Raw genomic sequence first — 13362 nt, 5'->3', positions numbered from 1 at the left:
CAGGCCCAATACCTAGACTGTATGTTTGCTTATCATAACAGTTTCTTCTCCCTTTTGTTTTATTCCCACCCTTTGGCAAACTAAATTCTATTTGCTCTCTCATGGGTCTATTCGTTTTTATTAAAACTGGTTTAAGCCCATTATGTTAGTAGACAATATACCCAATATAAAATATATAATCATAAAATAGATCGTAAAATGGGGCACTTATTTTTCCTTTTTGTTGCCCAAACTAATGAATGCCACACCAGACACATTGCTATGCCTTGTTACCGCTAAAGGGGAGGGGGCAAGATTGGTAGCGCTATCGACGAGACTTCCTCGCCCTGCGAGAGGGTGGAACATCTTTTCCTTGTCTTTGTTTTTGCGGCAAGTGTGCAAGTTCTGTAAGGTTGTGATGATAGTTAAACATCGATAATACCAAAGCGCTATAAAAAATGCAGCAGTTAGTAACAATAGGCCGCTGTCTGCGGCATCCTGTATTACCCTGCTGACCAATCACAACAATAAAAGAAATCAGCTTTTTAATGTGACTATATCAAACATGCCTGAGGAATAAAAATTCTTGAGCTTATAATTTCATCTGGTGGTTAGCTTCTTGTTTAGGTGAAAAAAAAACCTTCAACGGACTTTTTTTTATAGCAGAGGAATTTTGAGATGCTGGTCTCCAGGAGGTTATACTAGTAGAATTGCTGGAGTCTGGCCAGAAGAAACCATCTGGCTGAGACGTTCAAGGCACAGTTTATTATGCAAAATGAAGCTCGTTGGAAGCTGTTCTTTTGCCAAGCTAGAGCCTACATAATGGCTGTGAAAGCCAAAAGGTGACCAGTCTTAGAAAGTACAAAGAAAACTGGATTTTCTGGGTTCCCTGTGAGCATGGAAAACACAAAAGAAGTATTTCATGAGGTGGTCGGCCAAGGGGATCTCAGGTACATTCTGATTTACAAAATGAGTCAAGACCACGAGGAAACGTTCTTCGCGTGCGTTCGGGGACGAGGTGGGTGCAGTAATAACCCGACTGTGGCACAGTTCATGGCCTCATACAAGACACTTCTGGTGCAAACAGAAAGAAGTACAGTTCTTCAAGCAGTGGCAACTGTGCACAGGACATTGTCTTCATCCCGAGCGGGAGAGCAGGTCTTCAAGAAAGTGTGGGCACAGCTGAAGCTGCAGCAGGGTGGTCTAATTATACAGCCACAAGACCATGACTACACACATCGAGTAGACTACCCAAAGAGCCTGTAGTCATCAGCAATAAGAGTGCATTTAATCAAGCTCATGACAGATGTGTCATGTAGTAAGCCTGCAGGCAAAGCATTTGCTATGTTTCGCTCACCGCAAGGAACTCACTACTTTTTGGTCACGGATGCAGGCAGCGCAAACAAGAACGCTAGCTTTGACAGTGTTGCACCTGATGTATGAAACGGATTGTAGTGAGACAAAAGAGCCGAGGTGGGCCCGTTTCTTTTTTGCAGGATGTGATTGCGATTTGCACTGGTGCTGAGAAGGGGCAATGATGATTGCAAGCTCAGTGCCAAAATTTGATGTGCACGCAAAGTCAAAGCACTTGGTTTTAGAATTCCTCAGCTTGTCATGAGAGTGCTTTTCAATCCTTGATGAGCATATCCTTCACTGTGATGCCTGGACAATCACATTTATATCCTGCACGAAGAAGTGGCCAAACTCTGCATAAGCATCAGGCTCCATCAGTGATGAAAGGAACAGGGAAATGAGTGCTGAAAAAGTGTGTTCTGCTTTTACGGGATCATTATTTTTAAAAACCAGTAAGGCGAAGAATCCACTAGTGTTGGCTCTTGCAAAGAGAACACCAGAAGAAATAAAATAAAGTTGACTGCATTGTCATTTGGCTTATTATTCATTACTGTCCCATTAGTAGTTGCCTAGTCTGTAGAAACCATGGTGAGGCAACGGAACCAGCATGATGGGTGCGCTGCAGCTCTCGTTTGTTGCCCGTGGCAAGATGGCCGCTAATGGCTGCACGGCGTCACCGTCGCCCATTAGTAGGCATAGGTAGCCTCCATTCCTGTAGTTTTTGTTAAACTTCATAGGCCAGTCCCGAATGTGGATGGAGCTTCACACTGAGGACTAAAAGAAGTTGGCCTGTATTGACACGGTTCAGCATTCTAATCACAAAGACCGCACTCGCCAAAAACAGATTTTATAAGGTATGAAGCACCACGAAACTAAATACACATGTCGTATTGACCAGCCAATTTCGCAAGTAAAATGCGTGCATTGACTCAGGGTTTTGAGCATGGATCCCAGAGGGTATGCTACACCGCCGTTCACTTCAAAACTGTGGCAACCTGTCCTTTTCAGTAAGGATGTCACGAGTTTGAATCAACTGGTGCGAAACTTGTTAATCCAATTTTCGCGCTGCCGAACAAACATGGGCAGAAAGAGCCAAAGAATCAATTTTTACTGCGAGCAGTAATTCAGTGAAGTTGTCCTTAGTATCGCTTTAAGTTCTATCTGACTGTAGGCCTATAAGTTCAACCCAACTATGGACAGCACTTCACAGCCCCATATTATAGTCGGAGATTTCAGTGTGCATCACCATTGCTGGGGAAGCATGGTAACGAATGTCACGGTCGAGATATTGCCGCATTCTTGGACAATGCAGGCCTTGTTGTTCTCATTGACGGGACACCAACCTTTTTCGTGGAACTGCCTACAGCAGCTGTCTGGACCTGGCATTGGTATCGAGGTGTCTCTTATCGTCCGCAACTTGGTGTGCTGATGTCGAAACTTACGGCAGTGACCACTCGCCAACATATGTACAGCTTTGCTGGTTTGACTATCTTCCACGTGCCAAGACTCGCTGCACCGACTGGAATTCTTTCTGAAGCGTTTTAGAAATCAGCTGTGAGTGCCTAACTACCCCGGCAGGTGTGGAGCAGTGTATGGTTACGACTACACAAGAGTCATCATGTAGAATCTCGGCACCAAATCCCATAACACCAGTACATGCGCTCTATGCATAGCTATGCGAGATTCGGCGACGTGTGGAAACAAAATACCGCAGCGCTTTCTGCTTGTAAACATTCTTCTTCCCCAAGATCCGATGCAATTAACTACAGTGTGCTTATCACCTGGGTCAGTAAGCAGAAGAAGCCCTTTTAAACTGGTTTAATCACGCTCTGGTCACTGCCAGTGTTCCACATCACTGGAAAAGAAGCCGCATTGTAGCTCTACTCAAACTAGGAAAATCGCCACATGACATGATATCCTACAGACCTGTAGCTCTCGCAAGTTGCATTGGCAAAACAAAGGAACGCATGGCATTAACATGTCTCGAATGGTTTCTGGAAAAGTGCAGCCTATACCCAGGTGCACTGACAGGATTCCGCAAATGTCGCTCCGCTATCGACAGTGTAATTGATCTCGTGTCGACAGTTGAACACGAGAAACGCTGCCCTTTGCTGACCGCTGCTATATTCCTTGATATCAAGGGCGCATTCTAGAATGTTCAGCACAGTGCAATCTTAGATGCTCTTGAGATATGCGGGATTGGTGGACGGCTACATCAATGGATAGCAAGTTATGTGAGGAACCGCGCAGTCTACATGGTGATCGATGAAGGGGACACGACAGATCATCTTGTCATGCGTGGTTTTCCTCAGGGCAGAGTGCTTAGTCCAACATTATGTAATCTCGTACTAATCGACCTATTCAAAGAACTACCAAACACAATTTCGGTATCCACATACGCAGACGACATCTGCAATGGGCATCAAGTGCCGCACGTCTCCATGTGCAAGCGAGATTGCAGCATTCCGTGTCCATTGCGTCTGCGTACTTGCGTCGTCAGGGGCTTGAGCTAGCGCCAACTAAAAGCGTCATGTTAGCTTTTACACGAAAGTTGATGGTGTGGTACCCTGCCACAATTGACGGTCAAGCCATTCCATACAAGACACACTGTAATTCAGAGGTGCCACTATAGACCGTGACCTGTCCTGGACGAAGCATGTCTCTTTGCTAAAAAACTGAACAGTTTTACAAGCATTGCAGGGTTTATAGCTGGCTAATCCTGGGGTCCGTCTAAATGATCTTTACTTCACCTGTACCAGGCACTGGTGGTCGGTTATCTGAGGTGCAGTGCACCTGTTCTTTAGGGGTTAAGACTGACCGCCCTGCGAACACTGGAAAGCTCAGGCTCATGCTTTAAGAGTGTGCTTGGGATTACCATGCAAGGCTTTGACATGGGGCATATTTTATGAGGCCCGCGCCTGCCTAGCCCATAATTTATTTCGAACAGGAGCCACTACGGGTGCATTTGCGACACCTGACCAAGCATCACCGCCACCCCCTGGTAAATATTAGTAGTGCACGTCCAGAAGCAGCCTATCCGAAAGCCATCAGGACGCAGCGCAATTTGATGCCTACAAATTACATGGCCCACCAGATTGCGGAGGTGCCATTATGGATAATTCCAAATCTCAACGTGCATGTCACTATCTCAGGAATACCAAAAAAGTCTCGCATCGCGATAGTGGGAGTGAACCAATTGGCGTTGCTGATGTCGAAACTTACGGCAGTGACCACTCGCCAACATATGCACAGCTTCGCTGGTTTGACTGTCTTCCACGTGCCAGCGCTATATATATCTCCTCCGCGTATGATGACTCAGAACATGTTTCTGATGACGGATCAGTGACAAACACCTCTTCAGCAGCAGTGGTTATTGTGCCTGGCAGCGCCTTTAACCACCGTTTCAGGCTCATGCATAGAACAGCATCGACGGCTACTGAATTGGCGGGCATACAAGAAGCCATCCGCTACATTGATCAGCAGACCGCAAACCACTGGATTATATTCTGCAACTCAAGACCTGCATCGCAGATCATAAAAACATACATGAAACTACGCATAAGCGAGCAGCTAATCGAACAAATTGTACTTTTGCTAGCTGAGCTGTTCCAGGGCGGCCACATAATAAGGCTTCAGTGGATACCCAGCCATTGCGGTATAGCGGGAAATGAGAGTGCTGATGCGGAAGCTAAGCTGGCTGATCGGGCTTCCATCCAAATGTCGTTCCAAGAAGTGACGCAGCAGCCTTACTGGCTCGTTCAGTGCAGGCTGCCATGCAACTGCACTGGAACGATGTGAACCACCAGCAGGACTGCATCTCTTGGCTTGATGGTTCGTGACTTCATCTACCATCAAATGTTATGCGATTTCAAGGAACTCTGCTCCATCAATTGTGGCTTGGTGTAGCGTACACTAAAAGCCACCTACGCAAGATTGGAGTTGAAGCTAGCCCGAACTGCTTCAACTGCAGCCATCCAAAGACAATACATCACATTATTTGCGAGTGCCCTTCTTACACTGATGCAAGGAGGGCCTTGGAAAATACTCTCAGTAGTTGGACGGACGCTCTCTCTCTGAGGAAACTACCCTAGGCGCCAGGGGGAACATAACTGACGGCAGGTGTGCAGTGAAAGCGTTTTCAGGTTTTTCTCCAAAACAGGCCTAGATTCCTGTCTCTGACACTTGCGTGTGCTGTGCTGTGTGCATCTACACGGTGTACAGTGTGCGCTGCGAGTGCACACCGGTTTATGCCGAGACGTGAGAGTGTGCAGAGCCCTTCCCTGCAACTGTGCGCGGTCTGTGTGTGCATGATGTGTGTGTATGTGTGCAAGACACACACTGCATGAGCGCTCCATGTGCTACATGTCATCACGCAAGATGAGTGCCACCCAGTGTGTGCATATTCTCCTCTAACCCAGACCACTCCAAGCAATTCATTGTATTATGACATCACCCTCCATTCGCACCCTCACTCTCCTTTTACTTTCCCTTTCCCCCTTCCCTAGTGTAAAGTAGCAGGCCAGGGTCACCTTACCACTGGCCGACCTCCACCTTTCCTTTTATGAAATTACTTTCTCTCTCTATATATAAAGTTGGAACTATATGGCGTATGCTGACCTCCACCTTTCCTTTTATGAAATTACTTTCTCTCTCTATATATAAAGTTGGAACTATATGGCGTATGCCGTGCTGTGCTTAATATGATGAATTCTTATTTCGAAAATTTTTGGCAGTAGGTATTGTCAAACAGTTCATCGTCATTGACTAAAACATCATCATTCGGTGTACGGCAGTATTCGGGGGCCTATCTCTAGTATTTTCAGAAATGACACACGTACAAAAAGAAACTGTAAAACATATAATCACTGATGATACTAGCTTGCTTATTGCAGATAATGATATTGATGTTCATTTTTGGTGTGGAAATCAAGTTTAATCAAGGTTAGCTGATTGGTCAGTAAGGAATGGTCTGACTATAAACAGCAAGAAAACAGAATTCATAGTTGTTCTGTCTAAAGGCGAACATATCGGACAAGGACACTGTCTTGTTTTATATGGTACTTGCACATGTACAGCACTCACTTTTTTTATCCACTTTATGCAACTGCTTCTTCCTATGGGGCAACAGCACATCAGAAACTGAAGAAGCTGAACTGAGTAAACATGGAATGCTATTATGAATTTTGTTTATGTAAAACCTTAATGATATAATTTTCTCACAAACCTAGCTAACAGGCAAAAACTACCACCTATATCATACGTGGCACATGGAAAACTGGGAGGTTCCAACATCATGAACTAATTACAAAATGCATATGCTATCTAACATAATTCCAAGACTGGTGAATAACCTTCATGAAAATGTCACAATCCATGAGTACAATAAAAACCTTGATATGCTATATACTTTTTTTTTTTACTGTGTATGCATGTATCTGTTTCCAGGTTTGATATTAAAATATACATAAAAGGGGCACTGAAAGGGGCTTTTAGCAAAGGTGCTGTATTCCTGGGATGTTTATAAGGACGTCGATTCACCAGTATCCTCCAGCAAGTTTTTTAATGAGCTTTGTAGAAACTGAGTCGCCCGACGCGTGCGGAGCTTTGTGAACCGCCGAAGCGACGCGGCTGATAGACTGTGGCCATGGTAGCTGCATCGCGTCTGAAAGAACCTAACCAATAGCCATCTCTGAACAAAAATACGCAGGAGTGTGCTACACAGAAGGGTGCGAGCACAAAAAAGTCGTTGGAAAGGGCTTGCCAAATTTAGTGCGCGATTGTGCGTTCTCTGCCGCATGTATTAGTATATTATTTGGTTCATGTGGTCATGACAACACAATGGAGTGACTGAGCGAGTTTATGTACTCTCCTCAGAAGGTTTTTCAGAACCCCTTTGAGATAATTTGTTGTTCGATACTTGTAACACCAGTGAAAGGATGTGCCATTTATTTGTTCTTTGCAAGCAATCGTGATAACTGTAATTTGCAAATAACATGCTGCGTGTATAACGCTTCACCAGCTCATTTGGAATTGCTGTGAATATTTATGTGCCGCTTCCATTGACCCTCCCGCCCCCTTATGACATTCAAAACGTGAAATAAATGGAATTAAATGAAACTTGACTGCACGACAGAACACGCACGCGAACTAAAAAAACAAACCTGCGGTGCCGTGCACACTTGGCACCATTGACAAGCTGCCATTCTGAGAAGAGTATGGTACAACCATTCTATTGGATTTTTTTTTCTTTTTTTATGATTAGCTCATGCCACACCATGCCCCCGTTCCCTCATTGTCTCAAGCCCAGACGATGTCCCCTGAGACAGCCACAAAGAGGGGGAAGAATAATCGAAATGGCATCGTGACGTTACACTTGCCCTGGAACCGGGACCACTTCGGGGTAATCGTTAAGTAGCATGGGCGCCTCGTAAGCAGGCTACTCACAGAACCGCAGCGCTCACTCCTGGGCCGCGCATGCAAACGCCGATAATCATGTCCCAGCAGGTTCGATTGGACGTTGGCAGCGAGACGATAGCAGCAGAAACGGACGTCCAGAGTACTCCTTCCCGAACGGTGATGTGGCACACACTCGGAAACGGCGCGTGAAATGGAACACTTGTTAGCGCAGAATGAACGTGCAGTCAGTCCCGTGCGCGCTATCTGCCACGGCACGCGCACAGCTCGCGAGTCCATGCTGCTGGCCACCAGGCACCCTATGCTACAGCCGCTGCCGCCACGTGCATTTCGCTTCGTCATCAGCAGTCGAGGTTGAGTGCACTGCATGACAAAGGACATTCCCAGCCCCGGTGCATTTCGCCGGCCACTGCCCGCGCCAATCCTTTCCTTGCTAGCCGCGTAGTACGTATGTGTGGTTCACTCCACGCAGCCAGGTTTCCTTCTCCTTGGCATCCGCTCTGTTAGAGAGACCACCGGTTTCAACCACTGCGCACTAGCGGGTTCAGTTTGAGAGGGAAAGCTTCGAATCCGGCAGAGTTTCGACGACAGCTTTGCGCGCCTAGGAGTCTCGGCGACATTCTTGGCTCGAGTAAATAAAACCAAGGCAAGCCTGACGGCCTTTATGATGACGCCGACAGTAGACTGGAATGAGGTACGAAGGCGTGTGAGACAATTCACATCACAACACTTGCACCTAACGGCAACGGTTCTCCGTCCAGAAATCGGAGAGCTCGCTTGTTTTGATACTTTTTGGCCATGCCAATGTCTTCCTCTTACGACGTCGGTGTACCATATTCTCCCGTAGTTTTTACATTGGAGGGGCGCCTGACTGACTTTACGTCTCATCTGCACAGTGGGCCACGAGTGTCACTGCAGTGGTTTTCGGACACCGATATGGTGGGAGTACGATAGCTGCGCGATTTTAATCAACTCTACAAAGTCGGGTCGGCCTGTCGCTAGCAGGTCGGGCTGAGCGACCGCCCGGTCCGACAGCAGGGGTCGGGTTGACTTGCCAGGTCCCCTCCGCATGTGGCGCGTAATTATAACTGGAAACAGCACCATATCTGCCCGGGAGAGCAGGAGGCCTTACCGCGACTGGCTTGACTCGCTTGTCCCGAGCTCATCATGTAAACGCGCAGTCGTTGAGTAGGGAGTTACTGATCCGGAGCTCCCGGGTTCGACCACTTGCCGCTGGTGGGATACGAACCCACTATCTCCGAATTTCGTGTCCGATGCTCTTCATGACACTCTTTTCAGTAACGCTCAGCGCGGCGCCCAGCACATCTAAGTTTCAAGCTTGCGCGAAGCAAAATGCGTCTGGTTATAATAATAATAATAATTGGTTTTGGAGGAAAGGAAATGGCGCAGTATCTGTCTCATATATCGTTGGACGCCTGAACCGCGCCGTAAGGGAAGGGATAAAGGAGGGAGTGAAAGAAAAAAAAAAGGAAGAAAGAGGTGCCGTTGTGGAGGGCTCCGGAATAATTCCGACCACCTGGGGATCTTTAACGTGCGCTCACATCGTACAGCACACGGGCGCCTTAGCGTTTTGCCTCCCCCCGCCGCGGTGGCTCAGTGGTTAGGGCGCTCAACTACTGATCCGGAGTTCCCGCGTTCGAACCCGACCGCGGCGGCTGCGTTTTTATGGAGGAAAAACGCTAAGGCGCCCGTGTGCTGTGCGATGTCAGTGCACGTTAAAGATCCCCAGGTGGTCGAAATTATTCCGGAGCCCTCCACTACGGCACCTCCTTTCTTCTTTCACTCCCTCCTTTGTCCCTTCTCTTACGGCGCGGGTCAGGTGTCCAAAGATATATGAGACAGAAACTGCGCCATTTCCTTTCCCCAATAAACCAATTATTATTATTATTGAGTAGGGAGTGACCTTGTTCAGCCCAACGCCTGGTTCGACCTGCTTCAAGTGAATGCGTGGTGGTGTGTATGACTAAAATATGTTGGGGATGTGTACTGATGATGTAGTGATTTTAAAAGATATAAAAGAATGAAAAGGCGCTATCGCGTCTACCCTTGAGGCGAAACTTAAGCGTCCTCCTAATTTTTTATTGAACGCATTAAAAAAGAAAAAGCTTGCTAAAGGAGGCCAACCTTCAGCAAACCCGCACGCACAGTAACACAGTGCTAGCAAGCGCCATGTATTTTTGCCAGAGGAACGTAAACAGCCATAAGCGCCCCTGGAATGAGTCGTACAAAGCTACTGAGGTGACAGAGTTCAACGCAGAAGACCACTTCTGCGCCAGCGGTCCGCATTTGGGGTCAGTGATGCTTAGCACTTCAGTAAAATAAATCAGTTGATTACCACATTACGGGGGCGCAAATCGCAGTCATATTTGGACGCGTCAAAACTGTAGCTGTCATTTAATGGAAAGCTCGAATAGCGGACATTATTTTAAACGCACGTTTGATTGAACTGCTGCAAAGTTCGAAAAGTCAGAGAGCACCCATGCACCCTTCAATGGGGCATGTGTGCATTAACGATGCTAACGTGCTCAGTGCACCCTTAAAAAATGGGTTAGTTCAGCTAATCCAGGATATACAAAACGAAAGATGTCGGCGTTCACTGGCGTTGACAGTGTTCTAGACGGCGATTTCTTTGAGCAAAGGAAGGGCGCATAACTGGCTCCCTGGATATGCGGACGCCTCATTCGTGCTTTGATACATGTGGCGGTGGTGAGAGAGAGATGTGGCCTGAATGCATTAGCGCTGATAGCGTTGTGGCTGACATGCGGCACTGAAGCAATAGCTAGGCCGCAGCGTTCATTTGGTGATCAATCTCTCACGATCAACCATTAACTGCATGCAACCTCCCAGGGTGCCAGAGAGGGCGCGCTGCCTATCCAGTGTGCGGAACGCAATAATAATAATTTTGGGGGGGGGGGGGGGGGAAGGAAATGGCACGGTATCCGTCTCATATATCGTTGGACACCTGAACCGCGCCGCAAGGGAAGGGATAAAGGAGGGAGTGAAAGAAAAAAGAGAGAGGTGCCGTAGTGGAGGGCTCCGGAATAATTTCGACCACCTGGGGATCTTTGACGTGCACTAACATCGCACAGCACACTGGCGCCTTAGCGTTTTTCCTCCATAAAAACGCAGCCGCCGCGGTCGGGTTCGAACCCGGGAACTCCGGATCAGTAGCCGAGCGCCCTAACCACTGAGCCACCGCGGCGGGTAAAGAACGCAATCAAATCAGGCTTTTGCAGTTGGACACCAACGCAACGTACATGAAGGCGAGATTGAGGTCTCCACTGACCCACGGCAGACAGACAAAGAACTTTTTTGATGGTCCGGAGGAACCGCGTTAGGGTACCTCCCTTTTCAGGGAGTCCCCGTAGCCGTCGCGGGCCGCACCCACGTCGGGGTCGGAAGTCTGGTCCCTCCGCGCTGTCGCAGGCCCTCTGGACCACGGAGCCGGTTGTGCGCCTTTCCTTTCGTGAAAATGAACGGCCTTTGCAAAGTTGTCAACGCCAATGAACACCATGAACGCCGTCGGCTCACTTGTTTTGTTTGGTTTTTAGGGAAAGGGATGGCACAGTAACCGTCTCACATATCTCGGTGGACGCCGTAAAAGAAGGGATAGAGGAGGGAGGGAAAGAAGAAAGAGGAAACTGAAATTTGGATTTTGAGGAAAGCCGCGCGCTGCGCAGCGGCGGTACACCTATGGCCCGGTGCTACTAGTGGCGCATGCGCAGTAGTGACTAGGGAGCGTGGAGAGAGAGAGAGAAATTTGGAGGACGCTTAAGCTTCGTGTTTTAAGAGTGACACCCGACAGAGTGTTGCAGCGTTGCCAAGGTGTGCACGGGACGCCGTCGCCCGTTCGGCGCGGACGCGTGGCCCGTTGGACAATTTAAGGAAATGACGCCTACCTCACAATTCTCGCTGGACACCCGTACCGCGCCGTAAGGGAAGGAAAATCCTTTCCCTTACGGCGCGGTTCAGGTGTCCACCGAGATGCAGCATTTTTCGCTCACGGCCAACGCCGCCGACGACACCGGCTTTTATGCGACACGAGCTCCGTAATGCTGTCGCGTTAATATACGCGGCGAGCGTGCGTTGTGACGTCATGTGCCTCCTCGGAGCACCGCCACGGCGAAATCGCAAGTTCGCGGCCAGTAAAGCTTTCGCTTAAAAAAAAACGAAAAATAAGGGCGTGGAAAGCGTGCCGTCATTAGTGTTACGCCTTTAAAAGTGCAGTTTTTTTTCTTCTACACAGTGGTGGCGGGCCATGACAACGGGACAATAATTAGGCCATATGCTAATCTTCCAGGCCCAAGCAGATTCGATGACACACAACGCAGCGTGAAGGGTCGTAAACGGATTAAGGCTTATTAGGCTAGTTGGTTGTTTACGGCTGCTAAACAGCGCAGAACCAGGACACGAGAAAGCACACAGCATTACAAACGCTGCTTCCAACTGTTTTCCTTTTGCAGTATGACCCGGTGAGTTATGTATGCCGCTGAAGCGGTGCAGCGACCAACATTCCCCAGCAGTCATTCAGCGCATGTGTTGCTGCCGTTATGGACAGTAGTGAATCTGACGAGCCAACAATCAGAGGTAAGCGGTCGTCAGCTCACTAAACCTCGGTGAAACGATCATTTCTAAATGGCAGGCGCGGATCTGAGCAGAGTGCCAAGTCATATCGATGCAGTACAATTCAGTCGGCTTCGGTCTATGCCGGCGTATGCGACGCCGTTCGACTGTTTATTTGAACTAGTTTAGAGAAGGCAAGTAGGGTGGTGGCGACGATGCGAGGTCTTGGACGACACAGAGCAATCTGTGAAGGTGTGTTTCAGCCAGCTCCTTTGGTGTCGGCTGCTACTTACTGAATAGTCTATAGCGCCAACTCCGTAGACGAAATGTTGCTCCCTGAAATGCTTGCTGCGCTAACAACAGTGTGCGCATTTTTTTTTCGCATTCTGAGCGTATGCTTCTCGCAGCTTCCCATCATTTTTTCGGATCCAAATCGAAGCTTGCGCCGAGCTCCGCTGTTAAGGCGACGACACATGATGAAAATGTGGAACGCAGGTGCTCGCTAATAGAAAAATAAAAAGGATAACGAGACCTGTTTGTTTTAAAACGAAAAATCCTTTCGAGTCTCTCCCCCTCCCCCCCCTCACCTGTTCCTGCAGCAAGAGGAGTCACGTGATCCCCGCCTGCGGGGCGAGATCGATGCTAGGCGCCGTTGGCACCAGTCGTGGAGCTCGAGCCCAATTCTAAAACTGCTAGCGAGCAGGAAAGGCGCGGAAATGTTATGAACGCAAAGTGAGGACCACTGTGCACTCCATTCCAAACACTCGGGGTTCTTAACAAGTTGAAACTGCGAGAATGGAGACTTCAGATAACTGAACAGCTTTTAATACTTCCGCTGCTACGGCGAGAAGCGGCAAATAAACGGATCTACTGCTCACAACGCCTCCCGGCAGGTGCGGTAAACTGAAATGACAGATTACTTTCGACGCTGTCACCAAGCGTAAGGCAAAGGACGCCAGACGCGAAGCACGTTCCGTGAGCGAGGTCTTTAGCCGCACGAGCTTTAACGAATAGAAGTTGGCTTGCACCGAC

The 13362-nt window shown here is 48.3% G+C and overlaps 1 protein-coding gene and 1 long non-coding RNA gene across 8 annotated transcripts in view; one reads left to right on the top strand and one right to left on the bottom strand.

Annotated features, from left to right (window-relative positions):
• LOC144113642 (uncharacterized) overlaps positions 1-13362 on the top strand; it is a 68812-nt gene that overhangs the window by 15923 nt on the left and 39527 nt on the right. The gene's annotated exons all lie outside the window — the stretch shown is intronic.
• LOC144113640 (dnaJ homolog subfamily C member 7-like) overlaps positions 1-13362 on the bottom strand; it is a 129291-nt gene that overhangs the window by 81495 nt on the left and 34434 nt on the right. The window contains exon 1 of one of the 6 annotated variants that reach the window (XM_077646829.1): positions 7777-7938. The exons of the other annotated variants lie outside the window; for them this stretch is intronic. Coding sequence (XP_077502955.1) covers positions 7777-7826 — 50 coding nt within the window. The 5' untranslated portion in view covers positions 7827-7938. Of the gene's footprint in view, positions 1-7776; positions 7939-13362 lie in introns of those variants that run through there. 6 annotated transcript variants of the gene reach the window in all.

This window comes from Amblyomma americanum, chromosome 1, assembly GCF_052857255.1.
Source record: "Amblyomma americanum isolate KBUSLIRL-KWMA chromosome 1, ASM5285725v1, whole genome shotgun sequence".
Lineage (NCBI taxonomy): Eukaryota > Metazoa > Arthropoda > Arachnida > Ixodida > Ixodidae > Amblyomma > Amblyomma americanum.
Note: the sequence above shows the minus strand (reverse complement) of the source record. Positions and strands in the feature narration are given on the sequence as shown.